Source organism: Nomia melanderi, chromosome 5 (genome assembly GCF_051020985.1).
Source record: "Nomia melanderi isolate GNS246 chromosome 5, iyNomMela1, whole genome shotgun sequence".
In the NCBI taxonomy this organism is placed as follows: Eukaryota; Metazoa; Arthropoda; class Insecta; order Hymenoptera; family Halictidae; genus Nomia; species Nomia melanderi.
Window position 1 is genome coordinate 17,696,256 of NC_135003.1, and position 27,545 is coordinate 17,723,800.

General features: G+C 46.5%; 2 protein-coding genes across 8 annotated transcripts in view; one reads left to right on the plus strand and one right to left on the minus strand.

The window, feature by feature from the left end:
* Window positions 1–27,545, minus strand: part of cdi (serine/threonine kinase) — a 100,490-nt gene that overhangs the window by 52,652 nt on the left and 20,293 nt on the right. The window contains exons 1-5 of one of the 7 annotated variants that reach the window (XM_076367650.1): window positions 23,225–23,359; window positions 22,973–23,128; window positions 20,655–21,025; window positions 20,411–20,460; window positions 3,648–5,731 (exon numbers count right to left, since the gene is read on the minus strand). In XM_076367650.1, the coding sequence (XP_076223765.1) occupies window positions 3,648–5,213 (1,566 nt within the window). In that variant the 5' untranslated portion in view covers window positions 5,214–5,731; window positions 20,411–20,460; window positions 20,655–21,025; window positions 22,973–23,128; window positions 23,225–23,359. Of the gene's footprint in view, window positions 1–3,647; window positions 5,732–6,212; window positions 6,537–7,455; window positions 7,914–8,576; window positions 9,537–20,410; window positions 20,461–20,654; window positions 21,029–22,972; window positions 23,129–23,224; window positions 23,360–27,545 lie in introns of those variants that run through there. The other 6 variants (XM_076367651.1, XM_031971141.2, XM_031971140.2 and 3 more) reach the window with 6 other exon arrangements.
* Window positions 21,342–27,545, plus strand: part of LOC116424576 (very long chain fatty acid elongase AAEL008004) — a 58,713-nt gene continuing 52,509 nt past the window's right edge. Inside the window, exon 1 of the mRNA XM_031971148.2 lies at window positions 21,342–22,527. The gene's annotated coding sequence lies outside the window, so the exon portion shown is untranslated. The remainder of the gene's footprint in view (window positions 22,528–27,545) is intronic.

Genomic DNA, 27,545 nt, shown 5'->3' on the forward strand with positions numbered 1-27,545 from the left:
AGTAAAAGGAAATTGTGACTTATAGCATCCTTCCAGGACACCGCGATGCGGCGATGCAGCGGCGCACCGATGCAGCGATGGCGAAGGAGAAACCCGCCTCCAACGGCGCGGTGTGCTCGAGCGTCGCTCATTTCCATGAAAACTTTTCCCTCGAAATCTAGCGCAACTCCTCACGCGTGATTATTCCGCACGCATTCAACGGGATCTCTCGCCGCTTACGTAAGCTCATTTTGTAAACGAAAGGATGCATCGGCTGCGATTCGCGTGTCGTTAGGGAATTCGAAAACCTCCGAGGCTAAATTCGTTTAACTGTATTCCTCTCCGCAACGTATCAGTTTTGTCGCTAATGCTAATTAAGTTAATCGTGGAAAGCGATCTACGCGAGCGCGCGCAGGAATAAGATCTTCACCGAATTAAGGACGATCTTCCTAACGTCTCCGATGTTTCTCTGCACGCGAGACACGACAAATGAATTTCTAAAAATATTCCAGATGGAAACGGATATTTTCGATGTTATCCGAACGAACGTGAGAACTCCATTCCCGCTAGAACGTATCGCGATTATAGGAACGTCGATTATTCCACGCGAGAGTGATATACACCGTTTTCTCTGGCACTTCTTGGATGTTCCCTGGAATCGGCGTCGGCCGCGCAACGGTAACGTAACGCAGCAACCCGCGCATAAAATCCCTCGCAGTCGGAATAAATAATCTGTCACGAAAGCGCCGGCCAATGTTTGCGCTCGCCGCGAGCCCGCGCGAAACGCAGCTTAGCCGATGCCACGAGCCCGTAAAAAGTCGACCAGCCGCAGCCAGCCCTGACCAACATAGATCCGAAGAGATGATTGTTTTTCCCCGCCTCCGCCGCAGTCGCGACGATGAAAGCCTCGCGAACGAGGAAGGACCGTGATTCGCAGCGACGTTTAACCCTTGCGGTGTTCGCCGCCGCAAGGGTCAACGCGTAATTCGACCACCGATCCCTTCCCGCCGCCGCGACGAGTCGCGTCGTTACGTCAGAGCGTACCGAGGCAACAGACGCAGACGTAAACGCGGCCGTATTTCACAACGCGTTCCCGAATCATCGCGCGAGGGTGATCATCCACGATCCGCCGCAGAAATATGTAATCCGCCGACTCGTAAAGCGCTCCTGCTACAATCAGCCGGGCAATGAACAGTGAAATACGGCTTAAGTATCTGTTTGATTGTTTCGGCGCAGTAAAGGCCGGATGATATAAATGGGACCGGCGTAACGACCCCGTAAATGAAACGCGAGCGTTTAATGAAAAGTTGCGCCTCGCGGGGAGCTTATTGGCCGAAGATTCATGGCGATATTGGCACCGAGTGCGAATGGACGAGCGCGAGAAACCCTTTGAAGCGGAAGGAATTGGGGATGAGTCGCTGGGATCGTCGGAACTTGGATAAAAACGGCGTGGAATTAATCAACAGAGTGATTCGCAACGCGAGTGCTCTTAACGAGATTCTTAGATACTTTCTTGTACTGCTACATTCTTCTTTGCATTTCGTTACAGGCGATAAGGAATCACGCGAACACGTTGATGTCAGTTCTTGAAACGTGACGTTGCTCTAACTAAATGAAATCAGCAGTTGAAGCTTCGAATTCCGAGAATTTTAAATTTAAATTCGAACGCGTCCTTAAAAGACGCGATTCGGGGTCAGAGATGGACAGAATGTTATCGAAACGAAGTTCCGACGTTTAACTCCTCCGTGTTTTAAATTACGGTGTCCTTATGCTCGGTGTTATCTTCATTTCGTATACTCCTGGGAGTGTTCGAGTACCGTTGGCCGTATTTCAAGCGAAATTGCATGTGTCGATTACAGAAGAATTTAATTTCATCAGCGTGAACGTCGAACCGTTACAAGCATTTAACTCTTGAAATGTATATGATGTCTTTCTTTACTAGAACGATGAAAAACGAAGCAAGTCTTCGTTGTTTAGCCTAATTGAGAAACTAATGAGAAGACTCGATGGACCGAGTGTGAAAAGAAACTCGTCGAATTCACGGGGAAATGATTTCAAGGAAATACGCGACCGTTGGCAGGATCCGCGCGTGATAGAGGTTGCAATAGAGGAAACCGCATTTCGCATGCAGCAACGGCATAATATAAAACAGGTCTCTACGGTCTGGAATTCCTACTGGACAGAAACGGTATGCCGAGAGTGGAAGCAAATGCAACGCATCTCGGTGTTATTAGGACAAGGTCTCTGGCAACTTCCAATTTCTCCCGTAGAAGCTGGCTAGGGACAATGACCTAGTAATAACAGCGAGAGAGCAGCGGAGAACACCATATGCCGTGTTCAGCCTCGAGCCGCGCGAGTTACTGAAACGATCCTTCGCGATGCGTTCGCGGACGCGTGGATAATAAAATAATCAGTTGGATCGCGGAATCCTGTAAATCGTAGAAAACGCGGAACGAACGTGAATCGCGTTCAAACATAACCATCTTGGATCACGTTTTTAACACTTGTACCTTACTTTGCGCATCGCTGAATCGATTTCACGATTCCACGTATCTCTCCGATAGTCGGACAGATTAACTACGCAGAAAGAAAACCGGAGAAATCTTGCGAAATTTCGTCAACGAAACCGATCGCATGCTTTAACGGTGAAATTGAAAATTATTCGAACAGCGGAGTTAGTTCGCTTTGGAAATGGATTGTATAGACGCTGGTAGTTCCAGCGTAAAAACGGTTTTACGGAATATCCAGCAATATTTTTTGTTTTAACCGTACGCTTTTACGAACTATAGTCACCGATATCATTTTTCCAGCGTAAAATATCGTTTCTATAGGCGAACCGAGAGGAGTTCGCGTCGAACGAAATACAATTTGACCCGCGAGCGGTTCCGATAACTGAAAAGTAAACTGCGATCGTGGAATTTCGATGCGCAAATGGTCTCGCGTTCCGCGGTGCGATAATAACGATTATCGGGGATGCGAGGCGTAGAATTGTTTCGCGGGCCCGCTCGGTCCGCGTTTTCGAGAACGGCACGCGATCGCCGGCGAACGATCGGCGGAATGTTTACGTACGAAGCCACCGGAGAAATTCAGCTCGGACGGAGGAGCAACGTTCCACGAGAAAAAGTGCGCGATTCCTCGTTACCGCGCGAGCGATCACGTGATTGCGGCCTGGAATTAATTCGACGAGCCACGCGCTTCTAATCTAATCTAGGCAGATGATAATCTGCGCGCCGATAACGAGGGGCATTGCGAAACGACCGGCCGAATCGCGCGATACACGGTAAAACGCGAAAAGGGCAACAGCCTATTATATCAAAGAGAAAACATTCTCCTAATTCGCGAGCAACAGTCCACCTCGTTCTCCAATCTCGGCCGCGTATTCCGGAACGAACGAACATTTCTCATTCTTGTTACGAAACTGATCGGTCATTAGAGTACGGTTTAATAATACGCGATACCTTTCGGCGCGAGCATCGAATAACCGACGATCGAAACGCGGCAAGCGCAAGAAACAAAGATTAGCCCGTCGCACTCGAGAGTCGACTCGTAATCGCGTTTCTTTTGATAGCGGAGAACTATAAAATTCAATAGCATTCTTCGTGAAATATTAACGAATACATCCAAGGAAAAAACTGTCGAGTAGAAAGAGTCGAAAAGTCAAATCCTACCTTGAACACCTCGGAGAAGAATCCCGCGCCGATCTTCTCCATGTAGAAATCGTCCAGTCGATTCAAGGACGCGACCGCGTGCCTCAGCGCCTGGCATGACGCGCCGGTCCTCCTCTTGGTGCTGGTGTCCTGATAGGTATCCCCAGGGCACACGTTCAGGTTACACATATTGTTTTCCATTTCGGTGGGCCGCCACGGGTCCCGGCACTTCTCGCGGTCCCTGTACGTCCTGGGCGAGGATAACTGCAGCTCCGTCGGCAGGTCCTGCGGCAGGCAGGATATACAGCTCTGTTGCAGCGCATCGCCGTTCTTCGCCCAGTCTATCGTCGGGTCGCCTCTGCCATTCCGCTCGCAGCCGCCGGGAGGAACCACCGAAACGACGGAAGAAATCACAGAGTCCTTGTCAACGTACCCCTTGCCGGGTTTCTGGCAGGATTCGCCGGACTGAACCGCGACGAACTCGGCGAAGGTGTCCGGTATGTCCTCGCAGGACTCGCAGACGCCGGCCTTGCCGTTGGAGACCAGGCGACCCGGGTCGGAAGACCTGGAGGAAGATTTGTTGAAGGACACCACGGTCTGCGCGACTCTCTGCGACTCTCTTATCCCGGACTTGCCGCTCTCTCGCTCCTTGGCCGCTAAGAACTCGCGGTTCAAGCCGATGTGCTTCTTCGCTAGCTTGGAGGAAGCTTCTCTGCCGCCTGGATCCGCGTTCAGACTGCTCAGACTGCTGGAGCCGAGCACCCTCTGCGACTTGGTCACCGACGCGCAGCTCGAGGACTTGGCGAAGCTGGGGCAGTTCGGGTTCGAGGAGCATTTGTGGATGCCGGGGCTCGAGGAGCTGGTTTTCGCTACCAACACCGCGTGGTTCCGGCCGTGACAAGTTTCCTTGTACTTCGAGCAGCTCTTCACGGTGGAAGAACTCGTCCCCTCGCTTCTGCCTGCTCTGTTGACCTCTGCGAGCGGGGTCGACGCTTGGGAACAATTCGCCGCGGAAACGGAGCCGCTGTGGGACTCCTCGGCGCTCGAGTCTTTGACTCTTCGAGGCTTCTCATCGCCGGCGGCCGTCTCGGAAGCCGGCGAGGCGCTCTCCTTCGACCTCCACGGTTTCTTATCTTCGATCGTGGGACAGTCGGTAGGCGTGCCGGTCTCCTTGCTGCCTCTCCTCACTATCGACTTGTCCTCGAGCAGGGAAGAGGTCGCTTCGGGGTTGTTGCTGTCTTTCGATCTTCTGGCTTTCGACTTGTCCTCCGTTACGGTGGACTCGGTTGAACCTTCCTTGGTCCTCCTAGTTCTCGGTTTCTCCTCGCAGCTGTCCTTGGACCTCCACGGTTTCGGCTTGGTGTCCTCCGTCGCGGCGAGCGGCGCCTCGGAGACCACCGAAGCGCAGTTGTCTTTCGGCCGCCAGGGTCTCGACTTCTCGTCGGTTTGGCCGCTGGTCGTCTCGTCCGACGAGAAGCAGGGCAGACACGTGGCCCCGGTGGACTTCGGCGCGCAGGACTTAATGGACGAGATGCTGGAGCAAGGCGGCGGTCCCGGTGTGTTCGAGGGTGGCACCTTGCCGAACATGTTCGCCGTTATTGCGCTGGGATCGTCTCGATTGAACGGGGACGGAGGATCGCCGCCGCCTCCTCGTCCGGCATCACACACCAGTTACGAGTGTCAGTCTGTTTCACGCGGTTCAAACGAGCGAGGTCGTCGACGCCCGGTCGGGAAGACTTCCAAGGCGGCGAGCTACGTGCTCCGGGCGGTAGCTCGACATCGCTGGATCACATTTAATCGGTACGACAACGGCGCGCGCGATCGTGTTTGCCAGTGGGATCACGATCCGGAATCACTGTCGGCTACGGCATGGGTCCTAGAAGGGGACGCAGTGCGGCAGGCCGGCGTAGACGAACCGGAGCACCACATGGAACATCCGCAACGACGAAACTTGGCACATCTCTCTTGGTATATCTCTTCTTCTCCTTCTTCTGCTGCTTCTTTCCGTTCCTCTCACTCTCGCTGCCCGTCTAGTCGTATCTCTGTTGCCTCTCCTCTTTCAGCGGCCTCGAAACTCCGAAGACTTTGGCTTTCCTGGAAGAAATCTGCGCCGAAAGCGTCCAATGAATACCAATCAGTCGTGCGTTCTCGTGCGTGCGATGCAATCTTTCGAGCCGCATCGAATCTTCGAAATACAGCACGGCCTCTCGTGTCCAGGGTCGCATCGAGGTTTCAGCGAACCTTGGTCACTGTAGACGAAGGTCTCGGTATTAAAGCATTCGGACACGAGAAACTGTACTGTATTTTCGCAGTAAAATTAATGTATTGTTTGGTAGTGTAACTAAGGAAGTATAACAGCGATCTGCGCAACTTTTCGATCGAAGGGAATTGCGGAATGAGATATACATTGTTGGATCAGATTAAACCTCGAGGCACGACATCGTTATGCTGCATTGACCTAACCCATATCCATAACTAACCGACGTAACCCACACCCAATATATGTTTATATATATATATATACATATATATATTAAAGCTGCGTTAATATAGTGTATTGAGCTAATCTATATCTATCCTACTTACCGCGGCATCAATATGCAGTGAACACCTGACCCATACCTAATCCGCGTTCACTTTGACCTATCCGGTACGTGCATGTTGCACAACTTCCGTTAATTTGACTGGCATAGGTATTCATCTACCTCAGCGCCTTATTCGAGATATATACAGATTCGATCTAACTCCGACAGAATTCCTTCAATCCCCAAAACCACTATCAAATTTCCATCTGAAAACATTCCATCCAATTCCAAGAGAATTCTTCAAATTTCTAAAATCTTCCTACGAAAACTGAACGATGCTCGATAAAAGTTCCATTTCAATTTTGGCCGTTCGAGTTGATTAAAGCTCGCCGGTACCGAAGACTGGTTCAAGTTCCATTTAAAGCTGGTCAAAAGCGAACGAGATCGTTCACGACTTTCATCGGCAGGTGCAAACGAGACGCGGACAATTGAAAATGTTGGCGCTAAGCGTGCAGCGTGTGCCGTGCAGCAACACACCGAATTCCTACTCGAGAATGCGGACGGATTCGTTAAATAACACGGACGCTCGCGCGAGCGCGCGCATGTTCGCTGAACGCTGGCGCGGCTAATGCGCGCCGATTTGATTTACAAAGCAGCGCTACTTTTTTTCACGCGCGCCCGTGTATGATCGTTTTCACACGCGAGGGACGCGGCTCGATGTGAATTACACGCCGCGATCGCGGGAACCGACGGACGGACGTTATCTAAACTTCTGCGAGTTATTTGAATAATTGCTGCTCGGACGATCTTTGTCTCGCGCCGACTTATCATTAAAGTTTCATTACACGAACGTGTTCGCGAGAAAATTCCTCGCGCGGTATGTCGTTCTGTTTGATAATCCAACGATCGAGTTAACGAGTCGCCTCGTTGCTTGGAACACACATTTTTCTAAACGATGGTCTCGGACGTGAAATTGATTTCTCTCGAACGAGTAAGTAATCGCGTAGGTACACGCTGTCGTGTGTTAACGGCGGCGGTGGTACAACCGGAAACGGGGTGGTTCCGCGTGTAAAAGTGAGTAGAAACGGTAGAATCAAGCTGTTCCGAACGAGCCGCCATTAAATCGTATTTAAATATTCATTAGCCGCACGAATAACTGAGTAGGACTCGGCTCACGCGTATACTAATTGCATACTGAGTCGACCCGTGGCATTCGCGAATGCATGCGAATCGGTGAAACTCTCAAACTCGATTCCTTGTTAATCTACGCATGAACTGCAACCTATTTCCGTGAAAAAACGTACCTGGAACTAGGAAGAAGGTTTTCAATTTATCCGACGGATAACTCGAATTCGAGTTTGATGAGAAATCGTTGAACGTGCTCGGTCTAGAAGCTGGAACCGTAGATACAATTGTACCGACAGTACGCTACGCTACGCGGTCCAGCCTGCAGTACGACACAATTCTGATACTGCGGTACTGCGGTCAAACGGTCGCGCGAGAAACCCCCCGCGCTTCAAAACGATCATTCGACTGGCGAAACGAGACGTTTACGGTAAATACGCGGATACCTTTGTAAAATGCATGCAACCAGCAAGTACAGCGCCAAGAGGGCTGCGTTTTAACGCTATTTCTACCGAAGGTGTCAAGATACTTGAAATTTTCACTGAAAATTATTTTTCCAGTTCAATCATTTGTCCTTGAATTTTGGACATTTCCTATAATTAATTTTATAATCGTTACTGAAAGAGTAAAATAATTTTAATTTAACCCTTTGCACTCTGAAGGCGACTCTCAGTCATTTGATTTGACGGGGTGAGACTATAGAATCTAATATTTAATGTTGAACTTTGATTGTTCCTCAATGTACTTGTGATATCAAAGGGTTAAAAATTGCAAACGTGTCTTCCGACACGTTCGCTAGAAACAGCGTCGAACAACGAGAAAACATTCGCGTCAAGTGTCACGATGAAAAATCGTGTCCCAGATCTGACAGGTCCACATTACCAACCGCTCGTAATCGCGGCCACTTGGTGGATCGAGGAGAGCACTTTGCGTTCCAGCGGATCCACGAAATAAACAGAGGAAACGACTGAAAAGTAACACGGCCGATCGTACGGAGAGAACCGAAGGAGCACGTTCGATCACTGCCACCGCAGAGCACACGAGCCACAACGCGCGTCTAGGTTAGAACGAAACAACACTAGTCAACACATTCCTCTAGGCGACTGACAACCGACCACTGGTAACCGAGCCGTGAAACAACAGTGTGCAAGAATGCAAAGCGCTTCCTCGACCAGTAACAGTCGTCCATTCCGCCAACGGACACAACGAGGAAACGCGAAACCGCGATGGAAAGTTGGACGCTCGGTGTCTACTTAGCAAAAAAAAATCAAGCATCGAACAAGACATAATCCAGTCGTACCTTGCGCGAGCCGAGGACCACGTTATCCCCCGTTGTTTTCCGCGTTCGATGGCGATATATTCTACCTTCGGTACTCTTGCGTCCGCGGACGGGTGGGGGTTCGAATAAGAGAGACACGAACACAAAACACGGGTGGACGAGGATCGCCGGCGGGGAAAAAGCGCGGTCGACGTTGCTTGTCAGCAGCAACGAGACGAGGGGAGTCCCGTGGAACAACAACACGTTCGATCGGTGTCGCAGCGTGAAACTCACTGAGGAGGCCTCGTTGGCAGCGTGGACGTTCGGATGATTTTAGAAGACCTTGAACCACGCGAGGGAATTCGGACCGCTCGGGACGAGAACAACACGCCGTCAAACACCGTCGACAGGCTCGTCGGCGGAGACGGGAGGCATGACCGGACCTCTCTCGGCGTCCGCGCACGCTGTCACTTTTGTTTACTGTCTCGGAACGGGCCTCTCGGTCGGCTCTTCCCGCGACACAACACACGGATCCCCCAGGACCGATCGCATCTCACGATCCCCGGGATCGGCCGATCCGTTTTCCGGGCTGTCGGGCACACTGTCGTCTCTGTTCTTGGTTGACGCTGCCTCCCCAGGCCGCGGGACGAGTAAACAGCGCCGGAAACACCGCCGCGAACCTGCGTTTGAATTTTCCACGGCGGACCCGACACTGTACGCCGCTGTCTTCCACTGGCTTCCTCCACCACCACGGTATTAACCACTGTACGCACGACCGATCCTCGACACCTACGGACTGATACGCACAGGACTGTTGCTCGCCGATTGTTCGCCTCGGAGACGATGGGGAAGAACGATGCGCAGGGTACGCTCGCGAGAATGAGAAACGGACCGATTCACCGACAACGCCAGACGGCGGCCATTACAGAAATGAACTGGTCCGACGCACGCCGTCTACCGGCGATACGCGACGCTCGCCGCGTGCCCCCACCCCGTCCACCTGCATCTGCTAAATGAATCGAATGCGGAGAGACCGTGCCTGCCGGCCTCGGCTCTTTCGAATTCGTTCCACGGGAAAGTGCTCGAAAGATGCGATACTTACCCCCACGGAATACTCGGGTGATTAATGCGGTCGCCGCGATTACGGGGAGGGCAGATGAACGATTCGAATCAGGGGCTTCACCCTATCCGCCGGTCGCCTCGACGCGATGGAATTAGCAAATTTTATAGTGGATATTAACACGTTGAACGCCGCACGATTTCATAAAGCAAAATATTCGAAGTGAAAAAAATATAACATTAAACTTGATTGAATTACATTATTAGTATTGCAAGTGCATTTAGCTAAATGCCACTACAGTAACTAGCATTATTTATAATATAGAAATGTTTTCAGTCATCGTTTCATTGGGGGAACTATAGTAATTCTATTTAGTTGGGGCTCACCAGTGAACCCCATGGCATTTAACGTGTTAACCCTTAGCACTCCAGCTGGTTTTATAATCTATCAGCAACTGCAACTAATTTTTATAGTATTCCTAGTCGAAATTAGAAATGATATAACATTCCTTCGATCTTTTATTTTCCTTGTTAGTACAGAATTTGGATGTGGAGAATCGAATAATTTCAGGGTAGTTCCTTTGAGATTCATTAAAATATTTAATATTGTAACTGGTGCAATATTGGAGCATACAGAGTTCAAAGGGTTACTTTGCACTTGGAAGCTTTTCACGAGGAATATTCGACACTTTCCGATGAGAGACGGTACTATTTGAAACGAAGTAATGAGAAGAGGATATTAAGGAACAAAGCTGTTTTATATAAATGTTTCAGAGATTGCAAAACTTGCAATTGGTTGTACCGATACAGTTTCGTTCCATGTTTTACGTACTGAATAGCTGAACGATGACATCAAAGCTGTAAAATATGACTGCGAATGCTCTGTTTAGATAATATTTCAACCTGAACAGACAAAAACCTTGTCGTTATTCGACTGCAAAGTTTTTCTTTCTACGGACATAGCATGTTCCATACGGCAGGCTTATTCAAATCGCTTTCTTAAATTATGCACAGCATAAACGCGTTATCGCGTGCGGCACAGGAAAAAACTAGAGGCCGAAGAGAATGCTGCAAACTTTGTATTTCGATTCGCTAAGCTTTTCAATTGTCGTCCTTGATGCATGAAGTGTGTTACATTATCGTGGCGCAAAAATGGTCCCCGTCCGTTCACCGATGCAATTTGTTTTTCAATTAATTCGAAAAGAACTTCTCTTGAAACTCTCTCAGGGCGGAAAGTTCTTTCGGTAACAATATTAGCGCAAGACTGGCCGAAGGTTGCTTCATCATTCTTATCAATCTCGGAGTTCCTCTTGGTATTCATAAAGCCGCCCTTGAAAAAGTCGAAGGTCACGTGGAGGCTGAAGTTAAACCGAGGGGAACGACGATGTCTATCTAGCAGGCCATTAATCTTGCAAACGCGGAATTTTTTCCCCGGCTTTATCGTATTCGCTTGGCAATTAATGCCGGTTCCAGTCAGTTCAGTGGAAGCTTTTTAATTTTTTTTCTATCGGCGTGAAAGGGAAAAGCGGCATTCCACGTTAGAGCGATGCGTGAACGACGTTTCATTAAATTCGGCGTAAGAACAATGTTACCATGAAAGTAACACCGTGAGAATAAGAGTGGAGAAATTGTATCATTTGTTCAATGAAAATCCACGAAACGGCGATTTCACAGCACGAAATAATTTATGTGAATTTCCATTCCGACCTTAACTACCACCGTCCCGTCTCCGCGCCGTTAAACAGCGGCTTTTTTACCGGACAGAATGAAAGTGTGAGAATTCATGTATGCGTACAAGCATACCTACTTACCTTTCACTGTCTTCTAACGAAATTCGGTGTATCATAAAAACACTGAAACTACTGTGCGACACGAATACCGTCGCCGCGGTGGAACGTGATTAATCAGGGTTTAATGTACGATCGCTGAAAGGATTTTCGAGCACATTGGAATACGAAAATGACGCTGCTTTTATACGGAGGAAGTATAAAAGTGAACACAGTGACAAATTATTACAATGTTTCAAATATTAGAAAAGATGAAAAGGCTACAAGAAGGAAAAGCGTGTTAAAGATGTGATCAGTTTTCACATTTTGTACTTTAGAGAACACAAACACTATATCTTTATAGCAATTTTTAAAATGTGTACACAAGGCAGTTTATTCTATTTTCTCTATTTTTTAAACATTTCAAGTATACGCTTCCTGTCAGGTATAGTCGCAAGCAATAGGTATAAGAATATATTGAATATTTTATACGCTTTCGCGCAATGACTGTTTTACCGACCCACAAATTTCAAGACTGATCGTAGCACCCTCTTTTCAATTCGTTCACGAACCGCACACTGAAATACCGATAGACAGTAATACGGAAAAACAGTGTTATTTTTGTTAATGTTTTGCAAGCAATAGAAATGTCTATAAGAAATTGCGAGTAGATAGAGCAATTTAATATTGAAAGAAGAAAATAGAAAGCAACACGTTTTTATTTATTTGTATTTAGTTATACTCTGTTGGCAAAGTTGGAAATGACATGAGATTGTCAAGGGTGTCACGCAGCCCCTGGCCGTATAACAAAAGCACAGACTATGACAAAAATTTCTATTGAATATCCAGGGCGCCCTATCTCTCATCGGTGGTAATAACAAAGTGTTAAAAATGTCCTAGTAACTTATCATATATGAGCATGCTTATGTAATTCAATAAATGTCCATTCCATACGTAGAGGCCGCTAGTGTATTATTTCTAAATATGATGGCACTTCAAATACAGAAGAAAAATGCCATTGCATAATATATTTTCAAAATATTGTTTTCTTGACTTTCAATCCTTGTTTTTCTGGGAACTCTTCAATGTACAATTATTTAAAGGAAAATGGTTACGCTAATAGCATCATTAATAGCAATATGGACAATAAAATTCATTTGTGGAGACCTAGCAATAGTTGCATCACTGGTGAAGTTCATTATATAAATTTTTCTCTTGATCGTTTGAGCGTAATTAACGCTAATCAAGGGAATTCAAGATCCAAAAGGAACACAAAAGAATAATCCGCAAATGACGTATGTACGCATCATTTCATTTATCTGTTAACGCCTTCGCAGTGAGAAAAATCCATTGAAGAAAGATTAAGTGATTTATTGGACGATCGTATTTTAATCTCTAACCAGATAAAAAAGGATGCGATTAAAAAATTACGTTGCGTGTAATCACTAAGATTGCTTTCCAAAGTAAGGTACTATGTTACCAAGTAAATCTAATTAACATGAAAAAAACGATTACTCTAAGCAGCTGTAATACGTATACATGATTAATACGCAAGACTAAAAAAGTTTTCCATAATGTATGCCTTAAACGCACTCCACAATAACATACATATAAATAAATAAGCATAAAATCTGCATCACTCGCGCGCTATTTACACCACGCATATATTAATGAATCTGCAATAATTGTCATTAATGAGTAACCAACGTTCAATTAGTATTATTGCAGTTTTTCAATTTAACCTTTAGCTACCGTACGCCGCCATAATGGCTTTCGCGTGTATCATCTTTCCGAACGGTATGCCAGTACAGCGACAGAATTCTTTCCCTGCCACCGATTGTTCTGCGCATTACAGTCTAATTTAACGTAATTGCACAGTGAAAGATCCTATCAGTCTGAAATCGCAGTGACATTACATATACGATATGCAGATTGCGTCGAACCTTGCCGCACAGAGGTATAGCTTCCGCCGTAGCTAAAAGGTTAATTAAAGATCTACTAGCACGATCTAAAAGGAGCAAAACGCGACTGGGTAATAATATGTAACTACCCGTTTGTCGCATGCTTAACGACGCCGACGAAATTTCACGTCGAAAAAGGTACGCCGAGCGTTTGCTCGTCGTCGTGCGATTAAATAATTCTGCGTGTCACGCGTCACGGTCGAGATTCGTAGCGTCGACGGGAGGAGGACGCGTCCCGGTCCACGATTGGTGGCGATCTAGCTGGTCCCGCGACAGAACAAACGCGCCGGCACTAATTTTCATCGGTGAAAGTGGAGGTCGGTGAAAGTTGTGAGCCACGCGACATAAAGGAGGCTCCCCGGATAAACTGCATACGCCTCGCTAATGCATGCGTTCTACGTGCTAATGTATTACGACAGATAGACAGGTGCTTTTAACCAGTGATTACGATACCGCGCGGCTCGGGGCTGCGCGAAACGAGAATTCGTAATCAAGGGTCCGCGCGAGTTGGCCGTCATTAACGCAACCTATAACCGTATGCTGAAACAGGGACCAAGGATTCTATTGTTTGCGGTCAATTAGCCACGATAACGTCGTCGTTCAATGCTATTTCGTTAGAGCTCGCGACGCGTAATGATAAAACGCCAGCCTCTGCGAAGAGGATTCGATGGCTGGGAATTACAGAAGTCTGTCAAACGTTTGTCCACTTGCGACAGAATCCAAGTAGCGACTAAGTGTGAACGTCGTTGCGTTTCCCATGATATCGCACAGGTTTGTTGATCTAGCTTTCATTTGGGATACGAAGTTTGAGGATCGATGCTCGGAATCGAGAAATTAAAGCAAGGGTAAATTAGCACTTGAATCAAGGTGAATCAAAAGTTAGCATTAGAACATTGATTGGTAGATCAGTGTTGATATTACGACAGACTCCATTAACGCTGCATTATTCAGAGGCAATGTTAATGATGTAAGAATTATATTACTCTCCTCAGGCGCATTTTTTTGGACCGTTCGCTCTTTTATGTAATTTTGTTTAGATCGTAAGTGCAATTTGTATCATTTAATGAATCACTTCCTCGTCTCTGTAATCGTAATTACAATTTCCATGACATTCAACATTGTTTCTTGATAATGACGCAGACTGAATATAATTTGAATATTTAGAAATCGATCTTTCGGAGAACGCTCTTAAACGATTTGACGACGCAGTTCATTGGCATCGAATGTTTGCAGGCCGAAACAATGTCCGGTAGAATTCCAAGAAAAATACGTGGACTGCGAAATGATCATCGAAGGTTAAACATTAATCGTGAGTTGTAATCACATTAATAAAAACAATAAACCGGTAACTGGATTTGCGTCAATAGATGTTCAGTACAATTCCGCGATTATACATTGAACTATAAAACGAGCTAACGTTGAAACAATGTTGACACGCGGTCAAAGTATATATAATACATTATTTGTCGAAACACCTCGTCATTTGGGTACGCGACGTCATTCCGAGAAGTTCGTCGTATGAGAAACGACGCGGAGAAGAAAAAAAGTGCGCATTCCTGGCAAGGCGAAAAACACCAGGGTCGTTAGTTTGTCCGATTAATTAACTATTCAAAGGATTCGCGCCGCCGTTAACCTTTGCGCGCCGTTCGAATCAATACGAATCGAAATATATTTAATTTTAGACGTCGACCGTGGAATCGACACTGCCGTCCGCAGTTTCGTCATTCCTCTGCCAAACAGTTTTTTCGTACTCCGAACGGGAAACGGTTGTTTAACACAAACATTTCATCGTTCGCAGCGACGAGAATCGATCCCTTTAACCCCTAAAAATACGCTGTCCCCGCAGTTGAGTCAACGTTCCTCCGACACAGTGACCTTTCGCTCCTCTTCATCGACGCGACCACGATTCCCGATACAGCGAGACGTGTTCGCGATCCTCGACGCGGCAGAAACTGATTTCAGTATCGACAGCCGGCTATATCGACGCGTTATGAAAGATACCTTCTTGATCAGCCCATGTGGGTCACGGGAATCGATCCCGCGAGTCGGTTGGATCGCAGTTGAAAAGATCAACGAGAAAATCCGGGAAACTGGGTGCGACTCTCGCAACGTCTCGCCTACCTTCCAAATTTAGAAATTCCGAATATTGCGCGGGACGAAGACACGTGTCTGCGAGCGAATATTTATCTTTAGCCTTCAATGATTCCTCGTAAATTCCGTTCGATCCACGGACACTACGTTCCGAAAGGATAGCTTTGGAAACATTCTCTCGGTCTTTGGTGTACAATGTGCGCCGGCGTTAATAAGGCCTTCTAATTTACCTTCACCGACGTGCAAAAAGATTCCATGTAACCGCAACTCCACGCTGCCCCCTGTTTTCGCAGTCGCGTGTTTACGGAAGGCCCATTAAACGGCTTCCTGGAAAATTATCAAGCAACATTTATTTTCGTGCGAGCGAACCGCAGTTTCTTGAGAATTTCTGGTAGGACCACTTTTCCTGGACCACCCTCTACTATCCAGTATAGAGGTATATTTATTAACTCTCATTTCTGTTTTCTGGACTCAAGTGCATTGACTTCTGAGCGCATATTGCTGTACGCTATAAGGGTTAATTATTATTTTTACCTTACACAGGATATAACACGAAATATCACAGATCATATGTACATGTATACAAATTTCTAATAAGCCAGAAACTTTTGTTTTTTATTTTGAAACGGCTGCAACCTGTATGCTATTTCTAGTTGCAATTATACTGGCAGGACGAACGGCCAGGCGAACGAATCTCGCGTGACAACGGCCCGATGAAAGCGATTCGCGGAGAACCTTGAACCCTCGCTGTGAAAGTATCGCTGTTACGGGCCTCCGTTCATCCGCTCTCTCAGATAATTCGGAGACGGTAACCTGTCGTTCCTGTTGCATAATAGCTTGGCACGGTTCAGATCGGATGAGGAACCGTGCGCCGCCCGAGCACGAGAAACTCTTGAGCCGCGGTCCAGAACTTTCCTCTTCGCGGACAACGGAAAACGAACCAAGAATCACGTCTACGTGCTTAGATATTCTTCGGCTAGCTGTATCCATCGTGCATCTTCTGAATCGTTTGACAGCGAATACAATACACGCGCGAGATGATTGACACCGAATAAAGATATTTATTGGTTTAACTAATTAGATAATAACGTAACGCGAGAGTTGCGACAGCGAATAATTAATAGCTGCTTCTATTTACCTTTATTACCTAAGAATGCGCGCTACGCTTAAGATTCTCGTGGCAGGGAACGTGTCAACCTGTCTGACTCCACAAAGTTGCCAGACAACTCCGAAGTGTTTTTGCTTAGACTTCTGAGTTACTCGCCGGCCATCGAATAATCTTGCGATGATCGTGTAAGCTCGTGAGTAATAATAGCTCCGATTTATCCATGTTTCAGGCGTGGATTCGAAATCAGTGGGAAGCAGTTACTGTTCGATCTTTCAATTTTGTTTCAAAACGTGCCGTTAGTTTAAGAAACGTGGATGAAGGACCCGAAGAACGTAACAGGGTTACGGGACAGTAGATGGTTTCCAGTATTGATTTGGTCGTTTAGCGTATCAATGTAAGATCGGTCTATTGGTTTCTCATCCGGGATTCCGACAGGAAGTTCATGGCTCGACGGGCGCGTTGTTCATACTTCCATGCAATTTGTCCTGCGCGGTACGTTGGGAATCAGTTTGACGAAAGATTAGACGCAGTTTCAGCACGCAACGACGCTGTCATGTGTGTAATTGTTTTTAATTTGCGTCTCCGGAGGATTCGTAATCCTAATGAAGAATGAACGGTAAACACTGCTTTGACGTAAAGCAAACACCATGCAACATTCTAAGGCGCTGAAGCGAGCGAGACGAAGAAAATTCTGTCGAACGCGTGACATCTGCTTTTGTTTATTACTTTTTTTCATTTAATACGTATAATTTCGTGACTGCGACAAGGGGAATAATTGTTCCTCGTTTTTATCATAATTATCTGAGAACAGGCGAAGAGCCACCAATAAAGCGCAATAATCACTGTTATTGTAATCGTGCCAATAGAGGTTAATACAGTTGTCGAGCGCAATGACGAGTGAAAATTCCAAGGCTTAAATTATTGTAGACGCTTGGCTACTCCGCATCGCTAACGCCGAACTGCGGCATTGTGTTCTACTATAGGTGGACCACGAATCGACTAAGAGAAACGATCATCACGATGACTCCGCAGTTTGCGGTTTCGTCGAATTTATTTCCTATTCTACGCCATTAGCAGCTTAATTTTCCAATGAGTTATTTATCCTCGCCAGGGAGCGGAGAAGAAGCACGATCGAAATTATTCAGCTGGAAGACAAAGTCTCCTCTTGTTGGATTTAACACTTTACGAGACGTACACGTATTAATATTAATAAGCTTTTCAATGTTGGCGCTGTGCTGAACAAAAGGATAATAATTTTCCTCCCAACATTAACACTTCCACAGTCTCTATAATCACAGAGGAAATTCTCATTGAAAACCGATGAAAACCTTATCGGGAAATCCTTCGTTGTAAATCATCAGTTCCTAACGAAGCGAATATATCATCACTTAACACTCGGAGAGTAAAAATATTACCGTCAGCAGCTCAGGCGTTAACTATTTGCACTTTGAATTTTCCTTGTCTCCTGTTCTTGCCGTATAAACGGCGGAAATTTGAAATTGAAATATACTTGAACGGAAGCATTCAAATACGCATACTTTGTAGCAGAATTTTAATGGAAACGGTAGCATTTCAAAGTACAATCAGGGCGCGGGGGGTTACAGGAACGAGAAAATTCTACGAAACCGACGGCGCGTCCGAATAGAAGCGTCTCGAAGGGGACGAAACGATTCGCAAACATCTCGTGACCGTGCAAGTCGACCAAGAATCACTTTCGCCGATCGTCATCGCCGGCCAAGCTACTTACTCGTGACTTGCATAACCTCTCGCAAGGCTGTTACACGGCATTACACTTTCTGTTCGTTTCCTTGGTAGTCAGAATTACTCTCATTCCGGTACACTTTGCCCGGTGTTTCTCTACCTGATCGGGAAACGAGCATGACGCACAGCCTCGCATCAAATCTGCCGCGTTCCGTGGCATCCCTGAGTCGTTGTTCGCTGCTTTTCCACACAAACGCGAAGCAGAGTTGTCGGATTCTATCATAATACTCTGTTCTACTTCTACAAGAACGTAAAACATTCATTTTCCTTAAAATGTTAGAATGAATACGCTTTCAATCGATTGATCAGCATTCGTTATTGATATTCTCGACTTCGATATTTCAAATATATTTAATCTTCCGCTCCGGAGATCAACATTTCTCGCGGATTTTTGCAGCGATCGGAAACTGATCGACGAGTCTCCAATGGGAAATGGTTCGAATGGTACTCATATCGCTGAGAGGTTGTTTTCCTGGTAGTCGTCACTTGAACCTACCAGTTGGCTTTACCAGTCTGTTATAATCGAAGATCCACGGCAGGCGTAAATTATAAACGCTTCTTCGCAAGGATCTTCTTCGATCGTGCTGCATCTACGTTCCCACCGCGAATAATAATCGCCGTTGTCCGCGAGGTCGTTCGTGTCCGGTGATTTTTAACGAGAGAGCAATCAGCTCGTTCCCTTGTTAAGTGTGTTTTTCGCAAGGAGACACCCGGTGTAAAATAGTTGGGCGGAAACGAGGTAATCCGAGCAGCCCTGGGAACTTCGAAGCCGAGAGGAGTCTTAAATTTAGCAACGGAGGAAAATGCGGTACCTTGTCGACGGGAAATGCGGTTAATCATGCGAAAAGATAACAAGACGTCAAGCCGCGCCGTGAGCTCGGTAACACGAATTATTTCGTGTCGCGTTCGCCCGTGGAAGTTCAACGACGAGAAACAATCGCGGCCGGTGTTGGATTTTATACGACGAGCAAAAACCGAATCGATATTTTTCATTTGTAGCGCAACGAACGAACTGCGACGGAGGAAACGTCACTTTCAGCTTAATGAAATCGTCGTACGTTCTCCGAGGACTACAGGCGTCTTTAAGGGATTATCGCGAAGAAGAACAAGAGGAATAAAAATATCAAGCCGAAGAGCAAGAATGAAAATTTCGTTGGAGTCCGTCGAAACGAACTGAAATTTTCAAGGCAGCTTCGAAATCGAATCGAGTTCACGGACTTCCCGACTCGATGGCTTCGCCGGTGATAGTCATACGAACGCGCAAAAAGTTTAGAGAACTGCGGAAGTACAGTTTGTTTTGTCTCAGGGAGAGATTCGATTGTTGCGAGGAAGAAAATTGCATCGCGAAAACACGTTCGAAGTTAGTTTTCAAGGAGATGTGATGTAACGTTTGACATCGAAGGGCCACCGCCATCTCAGATGGACTTCAAGTAGGTTAAGCTGAACAAATATGGCTTGCAACAGACAATTGGCCACTTTCCCGGCCTTGGCGATGAAGTAGTTCAATATCGAAGAATCGACTGATCGCAATACCATGTAATAAATATTGATTTCCAAAGCTTCTGGGGGTACGCTAGATGTGCGTAAGCAGATCCGCGTTTCCGCCTGTAAATATACTGCATGTATTATGCATTCGCGAAAATCACAAGTGGGAGACATGTAAAAATATGAAAACTTCCCAGGTGCTCAAGGATGTTGCATTTTCATGGTTAGCTAAGTATTATATGAGAGAATTAATTTAGCGCTTCTTTGTTCGATCGATTAGAAATTTACTTATAATTGAAACGTTGCTGCGCTAGTTTAGGATTCATTTTTACTTCGAACATAAATTTATTTTAAACAGGCGGATTAATTACTACGCTAATGCGACGTTCAGGGGAGAACATGAATTTCTGTTCTCACCGCTCGTGTTATCTTGTAACGATTTAAATTCATATGTTAGATGTACTGCACGAAGACACGATGATATTCTAGAAGATGTAGTTATAAAGGAAAACAAATTACGACGAGTAAGTCATTTCCATTATTTTTAAGGATATCGAGTGTCGACAATACTGTATTATGTACTCGCGTTAATGGCAAATGACGGTTAATCCTTTCACGTGAATAAGAAGCAGTTACGAAACTTACATCGCAGCAGCTCGTCATTATTTTCTTGCGTTGGTGGAACGGATAAGCGTCTGTAAACACAAAGAAGATATCGCATATTAATGACGTAATCGTCGCACGAAGAAAGTAAAGAAACACAAATGTATTAAACAATTGAAACGACCACGCTGCGTTCTCGTGTAAAAACTTCATTTGTTTAACAATCTCCTAGAGAAGCGCCTTTGCAATGTCAAAGATTGAAAAAAGTACAAGCAGCTAAACTCACCGATTGTCCCATATTCTCTGAAATTATAATTTTCAATGAACCTCGGAACATCGTCGTGTCAATACTGGTCGCTACGAAAGGCAACTGGGGTTTGTTTAACTGCCAACAATTACACTGTCAAGTTTACGCATCTTAAGCGTGGACAAACATTCGTAATCTCCGGAGGAATATTAAAAAGGTCTAAAAACTCAAACACATATGAATTAACCATGGCCTTATTTCCCGCGCAAACCCGAGCTTCCGATTCGCCGAGCCAGCCCATTGGTGCTCCTTCAATTTTCAAATTCCTCCCAACTGTCGTACAATCGATATACATTCGAATTCATAAATAATCCGTTATTGCTTGAATCCTAATCACTTCGGCGTCCTTTCTCCTGTACAAAAGTAGAAATTACTGAAAATCAATGACCTACATGAGCTCACGTCGAGACGTACACTCGTCCACCATATTATGCGGAATTCTCATGTACACTCGAAGCCTTCAATGTATACGTCGTCAGAAATGTGAAAAATAATATTTCAACGATACACATTCCCGACGAATATTCCCAGGAAGCGAACGAGCAGCGTGCAACGGGAAAAAGTATTATGGTACGCGATCCGCGGTTTGAGAACCATACGGGGAAGCTTGCGGTGTCGTCCGCGAGATGGCAAGTTGGCGGCGGTAGTTTTCGTCGTCGGCACGGCGTGGCGGCCTTCGGTTTCCGTCGTCTTTATCGCGTCGTCCTCGTCGTCGTGGTTGTCCCCATCTTCGCCGCGGTCTTTCGTTTTTCGTTCCCGTTTCGAGGCAGAAGGGAAAAGGGACTCGGTTCCCCGTGCACGATCACGGAGCAGTTCGCCCCGGCGCAAGTAGACCAGTGACAAAAGGGAGACGAAGATCAATCGTATGGAGATCGGGCAACGTCGAGGTGGGAGATCCGTATGCGAGCACGTAGAATCGTGACAGGTTACGAACACGGATCGGTCAGTGCTCGAAAGTGGGAGACCGAAACGGGAGGAAGAGAAAAGGAAAAAAGGACGGAAGGAAGAAAAAAGGAGAGAGAAAGAAAGGGAGAGAGAAGGAGTGAGAGAGAGAGGAGTAGTACTAGCGGTAGAATGAAGCATCGCGGCGACGAGGAGTAGGGTGACGGCGAGTTGCGAGCAAGGTGGACGGGCCGGGCGGTTAGGTAGCGTAAACGTTAAACGGCCGCGCGTTACAGCCTGTAGAAAAAGAAATCGTCAGTCGGGTACGACCGCGTGCACAGGAAACTGTCGGCAGGGATTCGTCGACACTGACTTCTCCTTCCTCTTTTTTTTTCCTCTTCTCTTTTTCCCTCGCACTCCGCCTCTCCTTCATACTTTCCTCGTTCCGCCTACGTTTCCTATCCCCCGTTCGTTTTGTTGTTCCTTCTTCGCCTCCCCATCCGTGTGATACAACGGGCCCGCGACCACGGAGAGGAGGAAGAAGACGCGTGCCACCGATGAAGAAAACCGGCGACGAGCAGTCGTTGTTCTTACTCGCGCTCACTCGCTCGTAACAGCGGCGAGCGACTCGAACTGCTTTCGCCCGTTTCGCGACACGGCTACCGAAACAGATCATCGTCATCCGACCGACCGTCGTCGCCTGGACTGCACACGGGGCCCCGAAGAGGATAATAGAGAGGAACGGGCGCAGCATCGCCGTTCCGGTAATCCGCGCGAACCAGCGGCGTGTCTCTCCTTGCATGTACCGTCGGCCAGGTGACAGGAAGAGGACAACGGGGCCGTTGGAGGAAAGCTTCTTCTCGATTGTCGGCGGGGAAGCCGGTAACCTCGGTGTCACAGGACGATCGTGAGTCGGCGAGGAAACACGCTCCGAGGAGGGAGAACGAGACAAGGAACCACGTAAACGCAGGTGGGTGTTGTCCTTTGACATACTGTGCGCTCGCTCGCTCGCTCGCTCGCTCGCCTTCCCAAATAAGTGTGTGCGTACCGTAACGGTGGTTCGAGGCGTGCCGCCGGCGCGCCTTTTGAGGTTAGGACGGCCCGTGATCGATTCCGAGCCGCACAAAAACGAAACGAGACGCGCCGACCCATCGCGACTTGACTCGCACGGAAATCATTCGCTTCGTCGTTCGACCCTCTGCCCAGTGAAAGTGGCTGGCTTCGCGTGTCCCCGTGGAAACGATGCGGCCGCGTTTACCCACGTTTCCGACCGACTTTTACGGTACGCGTGAATCGATCGATTCACTTGTGAATTTTCGAGAAAAATAACCTTCGCGTTTTTCCGATCAGCGTCACGTCGGAAATCCGAAACGGATTGTCGCGACCCATTTGTCAGTTCCGGCGACAACATTCACCTTTCGATCCACGTCGCGATTACCGATCGGCCGATGAATCATCGCGCTTCCTGTCGATCTTGATTTCGTCTCGCCAACCAGAGGAACTTACTTTCCCGGGTAAACGATTCACGAGGCACGGTCGGGTCCGTTCACAGCTCGCCATGGAATGACAACCTAACCTCAAACCGAATCGATTCTATAATACCGTACGGCGATGATGTTATAACGGTTACATCGATTTCGTAACGAGATACTTCGCGTGACACCTACTCCGTTTTTCGCCGTAACAACGGGCTCACTCTGCTCCGCGGATTTGTGTACACCGATCGTTCACCGGAGGATCGAAACTCGACAAATAATCTCGATCATTTGCATGGCTATCGGTGTCCAGATAACGGCCCGCTGTAGCGGAATGTTTACACTAACTCCGGCACTGGCTCTACCGAATCGCATGTCACGACCTTCTTAACAATAGAACTACCAACCACTTAAACTGACTTTTCTAAATTCCTTTGTAAAACTTCTGTGTATTTATGAAGATTTTAATTGACTTGTGTTTCAGTATAAGTACTAATAAATCGACTTCCTTAACGATCTCTCACAGAAGCATCGGTACTTTTTCAATAATTGTAACGAGAAATCAGGAATGGGTCATCTGGTAGTTCTACTGTCAACGAATCGCGAAACAAAGACTAGAAAAAAATACGAACTAAATATTCAAATATATCACTGAAATAATTATTGCAATTCATTTATTACTCGTAAAGTACACTTTTCACTGTAGCCTGCTAACTATGATTGCGACTGGTCCGCATGAAAGAGACAGGCAACAGTACTCTCCATTCAACTGAAAATTGAAAAATTCCGTTCACTTTCTCGTTTTATCATTCTTGCAATTTTCCTAGCAATTTTTCCGAATCGTTCCACGGAACTCGGAAAGATCGTAGCCGACATCGAACGAAATCCTTTCGATTCGGGGAATGTAATCTGCGGACAGGTGTGTGCCGCGTAACACGAATTCCCCATTTTTAACTATCATACATCGCAACGAGAAAAGGCACTAAAGTTACATAAATCGAGGAGAAAACGGTGTTTTCTGTGCGCCGCGTGGCCACGGTGGCTCCGCTCGATCCACCTGATTTCGTGCACGCGTTTAACCCCTTTGCGGACGAAGATTCTTCGAAATGCACGAAACCTTCGACAGATGAAGCTAAATTACGTATCAATCGTATAATTGATAGAACAAAAATAAACTACGTGCCGATCTCTCGCTATTCGTGTCATCATTCGTTTGCGACTTTTCGAAATATGAAAATTTCATCTCGCCAGAAGGAAATTAGTTGATTTGTAGTAATCAGTAATTAAGTCGATTTGTTAATCGCACGAGGCTAAGTCGATGGATTCGACGTTGTCGTTAATATTCATCGATACCTCTCAATTGACGTCGCCACTTTTTCTCCGTCATTAACCGACATTTTATCGCGCTGGTTACAACAGCGGCGATTATGTCGGGCACACGTTCATTACGATGGAAATTATCTCGTCCGACGCATTGTTTCTAAATTAACCACTTTAATGATTCTGTTACACGTCTGCGCATTATTCCTTTCCGGCCTGCTTGATGTGCGTCTATTCTAGTGCCTATTGTTTCAACGTTACCCTCTGAATACGCGTCGTGTCGGTTGCGCCGTTGATTTTTGGGCAACCTGTACAACGATCGCGGGACAACATCGTTTAACCTGGGTATTAACCTTCGTTAACACGCTGTATTTAGATTCCTTTGATCGCCGCATCGGTTGCTCGAAGGCCTTCTAAAATCTCTGCAGATCGCAATTACGGGTTTAACCGTTCGTACGATTCGGTGCTCCCGAGCAGTTCGCACAGGATGGTTCCACTTATATTAGGCGGTTTAATTCGCCGGCAGCCGGGCAACGCGAATTATCTCATCGTTAGCATTCGACTTTCTCTTCTAATGATGTTTGAGCGTCTTTCATCGCTCGGTTTCAGAATTATCGTTTGCGCTGCCCGCCTCGTAATATCCGTTACAGCACAATGCACGTAATTCTCGCGTTCACCGGGGTAATTCTTCGCGAGGTCGGTCAATCTTCGATTCCTCCTGTACAGCTGCTTGTAATTCTCTAATCGATAGGACAGCTGAAAGACGAAAAAATGCTCGTCGAACGTATCGAAGTATGGACGCTCCGAAAGCTCGATAAGGAGAACCTTGGAGCAAACGTCGAAACCGATGAAACTTCATCGTCAACGATGCTACGGAGGGAAGAGAATATAACAGAAATCAGTATTTCTGTTCAGACGTTATCGCGCGAGATAAGAGCACCGCGAGATTCGTCATATTCTAAACATCGCCGTTACTTAATCTTATCCAGTGCGTTTTCGCTAAATCTCTGGTTATAAATAGTCTCCGAATCATTCTGCGGATTCAGGTGTTTAAGAATGCAAATGAGAAACATAGAATCACCGTGGAATCTGATTTCCCTTTTCCGACTGTTATTTTGAAATACCGATTAAAGAATTTCTGTTCGTTTCAAGCTAATCCCAAAAATCGGACGTTTCGTATGTTACAATCGAATGAATGCGTAACGATCCAAAGTCCAATGCATAAAAGTACTCGACCAAGAAAGTAAGGAGCGCAAGCAAAAATCGGCCTCGATGGTGATCCTCCATCGAAAACGAACGGACCAACGAAACTAGACCGGTCCATTCGGTCGCGAATCTGTTGCGCGAGGAATCGCGAGAGAAGAAAGCAGCGCGAGTGAATCGCGAAGACGTGATTCACGGTTTACGTTCGCTGGCCGATTTTGGCGCGACATTGTGCTCGCTTCCGGTCCCGTGCGCCGGGAGCCAACGAATCGAGCGCAACCGCGTTAGAAAACGCTTCTATCGTTATCCTATTGTTCGGATCCTCTACATACGCGTATCGCTTTCGTTTCGATTCCAGTAATCGACTTTGTTTATGTATTCAGTTCAATCAGAATCGCGTTGTTCCACGTGCATGTCGTTGCTTCCTGTTTATGCGAGTTATTAAATTAATAATTCCGAAACTGCGTGGCCGGCACATGTGAAAATGATAATGCGGGGTCGTAATGTTCATTTCCGGTAACAATTGACTCTCGTTGCTGCTCGACGGCTGCCTCCGTCGACGGCTTTCCCTCGGCCGTTTCGTGGACTTAACGTTTGCCTCGGATATCTTGGATTTTCGATTTTCTCCGATTCGCGTCGATTTGCGTTGCAACGCGTTCACTGGTCGGAAGATTCGGACCAGTGCATCGACTAACACAAACGTCAGTCACCAATGACCGACGCTTCTATTACTCGAAGACAATCGTGACATACAAGATAACCGACGTCGAATAAAGCAAGTGTAATGCAATAATGGGGATTGCCTCGAAGAATAGAAGATAATGATCGAGGCATTCGTTCATTATTAGTTCGCATCACGATCACTTTTGGAGCTTCAGTTCTTGGCAACCCTTCTACAAAATAGATCATTTCTTCGTCGCCGCAGCGAGACTGACACAAAGCTCTCAACGCATGATTCTCTCCAATTCCGTTCGAGTGATGTCTGCTGGGTCGCGAGTTCGGTCGCATTATTTACGAATGTAAATTCTCCCTACCCCGAAAATCGAACGGAATCGAGAAGACACGCCTAGGAAATTCCACTCGCATCGCATGGAATAACAATTCGCCGCTTGTTAGAATCGAAGTGAAATTGCACGGTACTCGAAAATGTTATCGCATTATATTTACATTACCCGCGTATGTTTTTAAAGAGATTGAATCGAAAAAACACGGTGGCTACGCGGAAGTATCGAACCGTCGGAATAAATTTTCTTCGGTCCCCTGCTCGGATCGTTCGAATAAAAGGGCGACCGTTCGAATGAAATTCAAGGAACGTACACGTCGATGATGTGCAAGGATGAGCAGGGAATCAAACACGTTATTCCGAATCGATCAAGTATCCGGTTGATACGTAGGCGAGCAATTGTTCAGGGAATTGGCCCCGCGCGGCCGGCTAGTTTGGCACCGTCCCCAGTGCTGCAACTTTAATACTCTTGCCCGGAAACTTTCGTACAAATCGGGAGCCGGCCGTCTCCAGTTGCTCGGAATCAAATTTCAGAATGCGTGAAGCCTCGGATGTTGTAACACTTTATCTGCGGTTCGCTGATAACGTTATTCTTGCGTCTGTCGTAACGGAGGGGCTGCTTTCCACGCGGTAATTCTTCTTCCGTAAATAATCCTCTGTTTACGTGTGCGTGAAAAATGTTAACCATAGAACTTCGGCATCTGTTCCCGACTCGTTCAGCATTATGACTATCTTTCACAAATCGAACATCTCGAAATAAGGGAAACATTTAAATTTGAAATAGATGCCTGATTAATGCGATGAAAAGTCATAATTTATTTCTCTTGTTTTCGCCAGTTATTTTCCACGGTGTTCACTGTATCGCAAATGGTCTAATCCAAATCTCTGCGTTCGCCGCTGTATTCATCTCAGCTGCGTTATCTGCGTGCAATATTATATTTAGCAGGCAGCGATACTCGGCAGAAGCTATTTTAGACTTGTTAACAA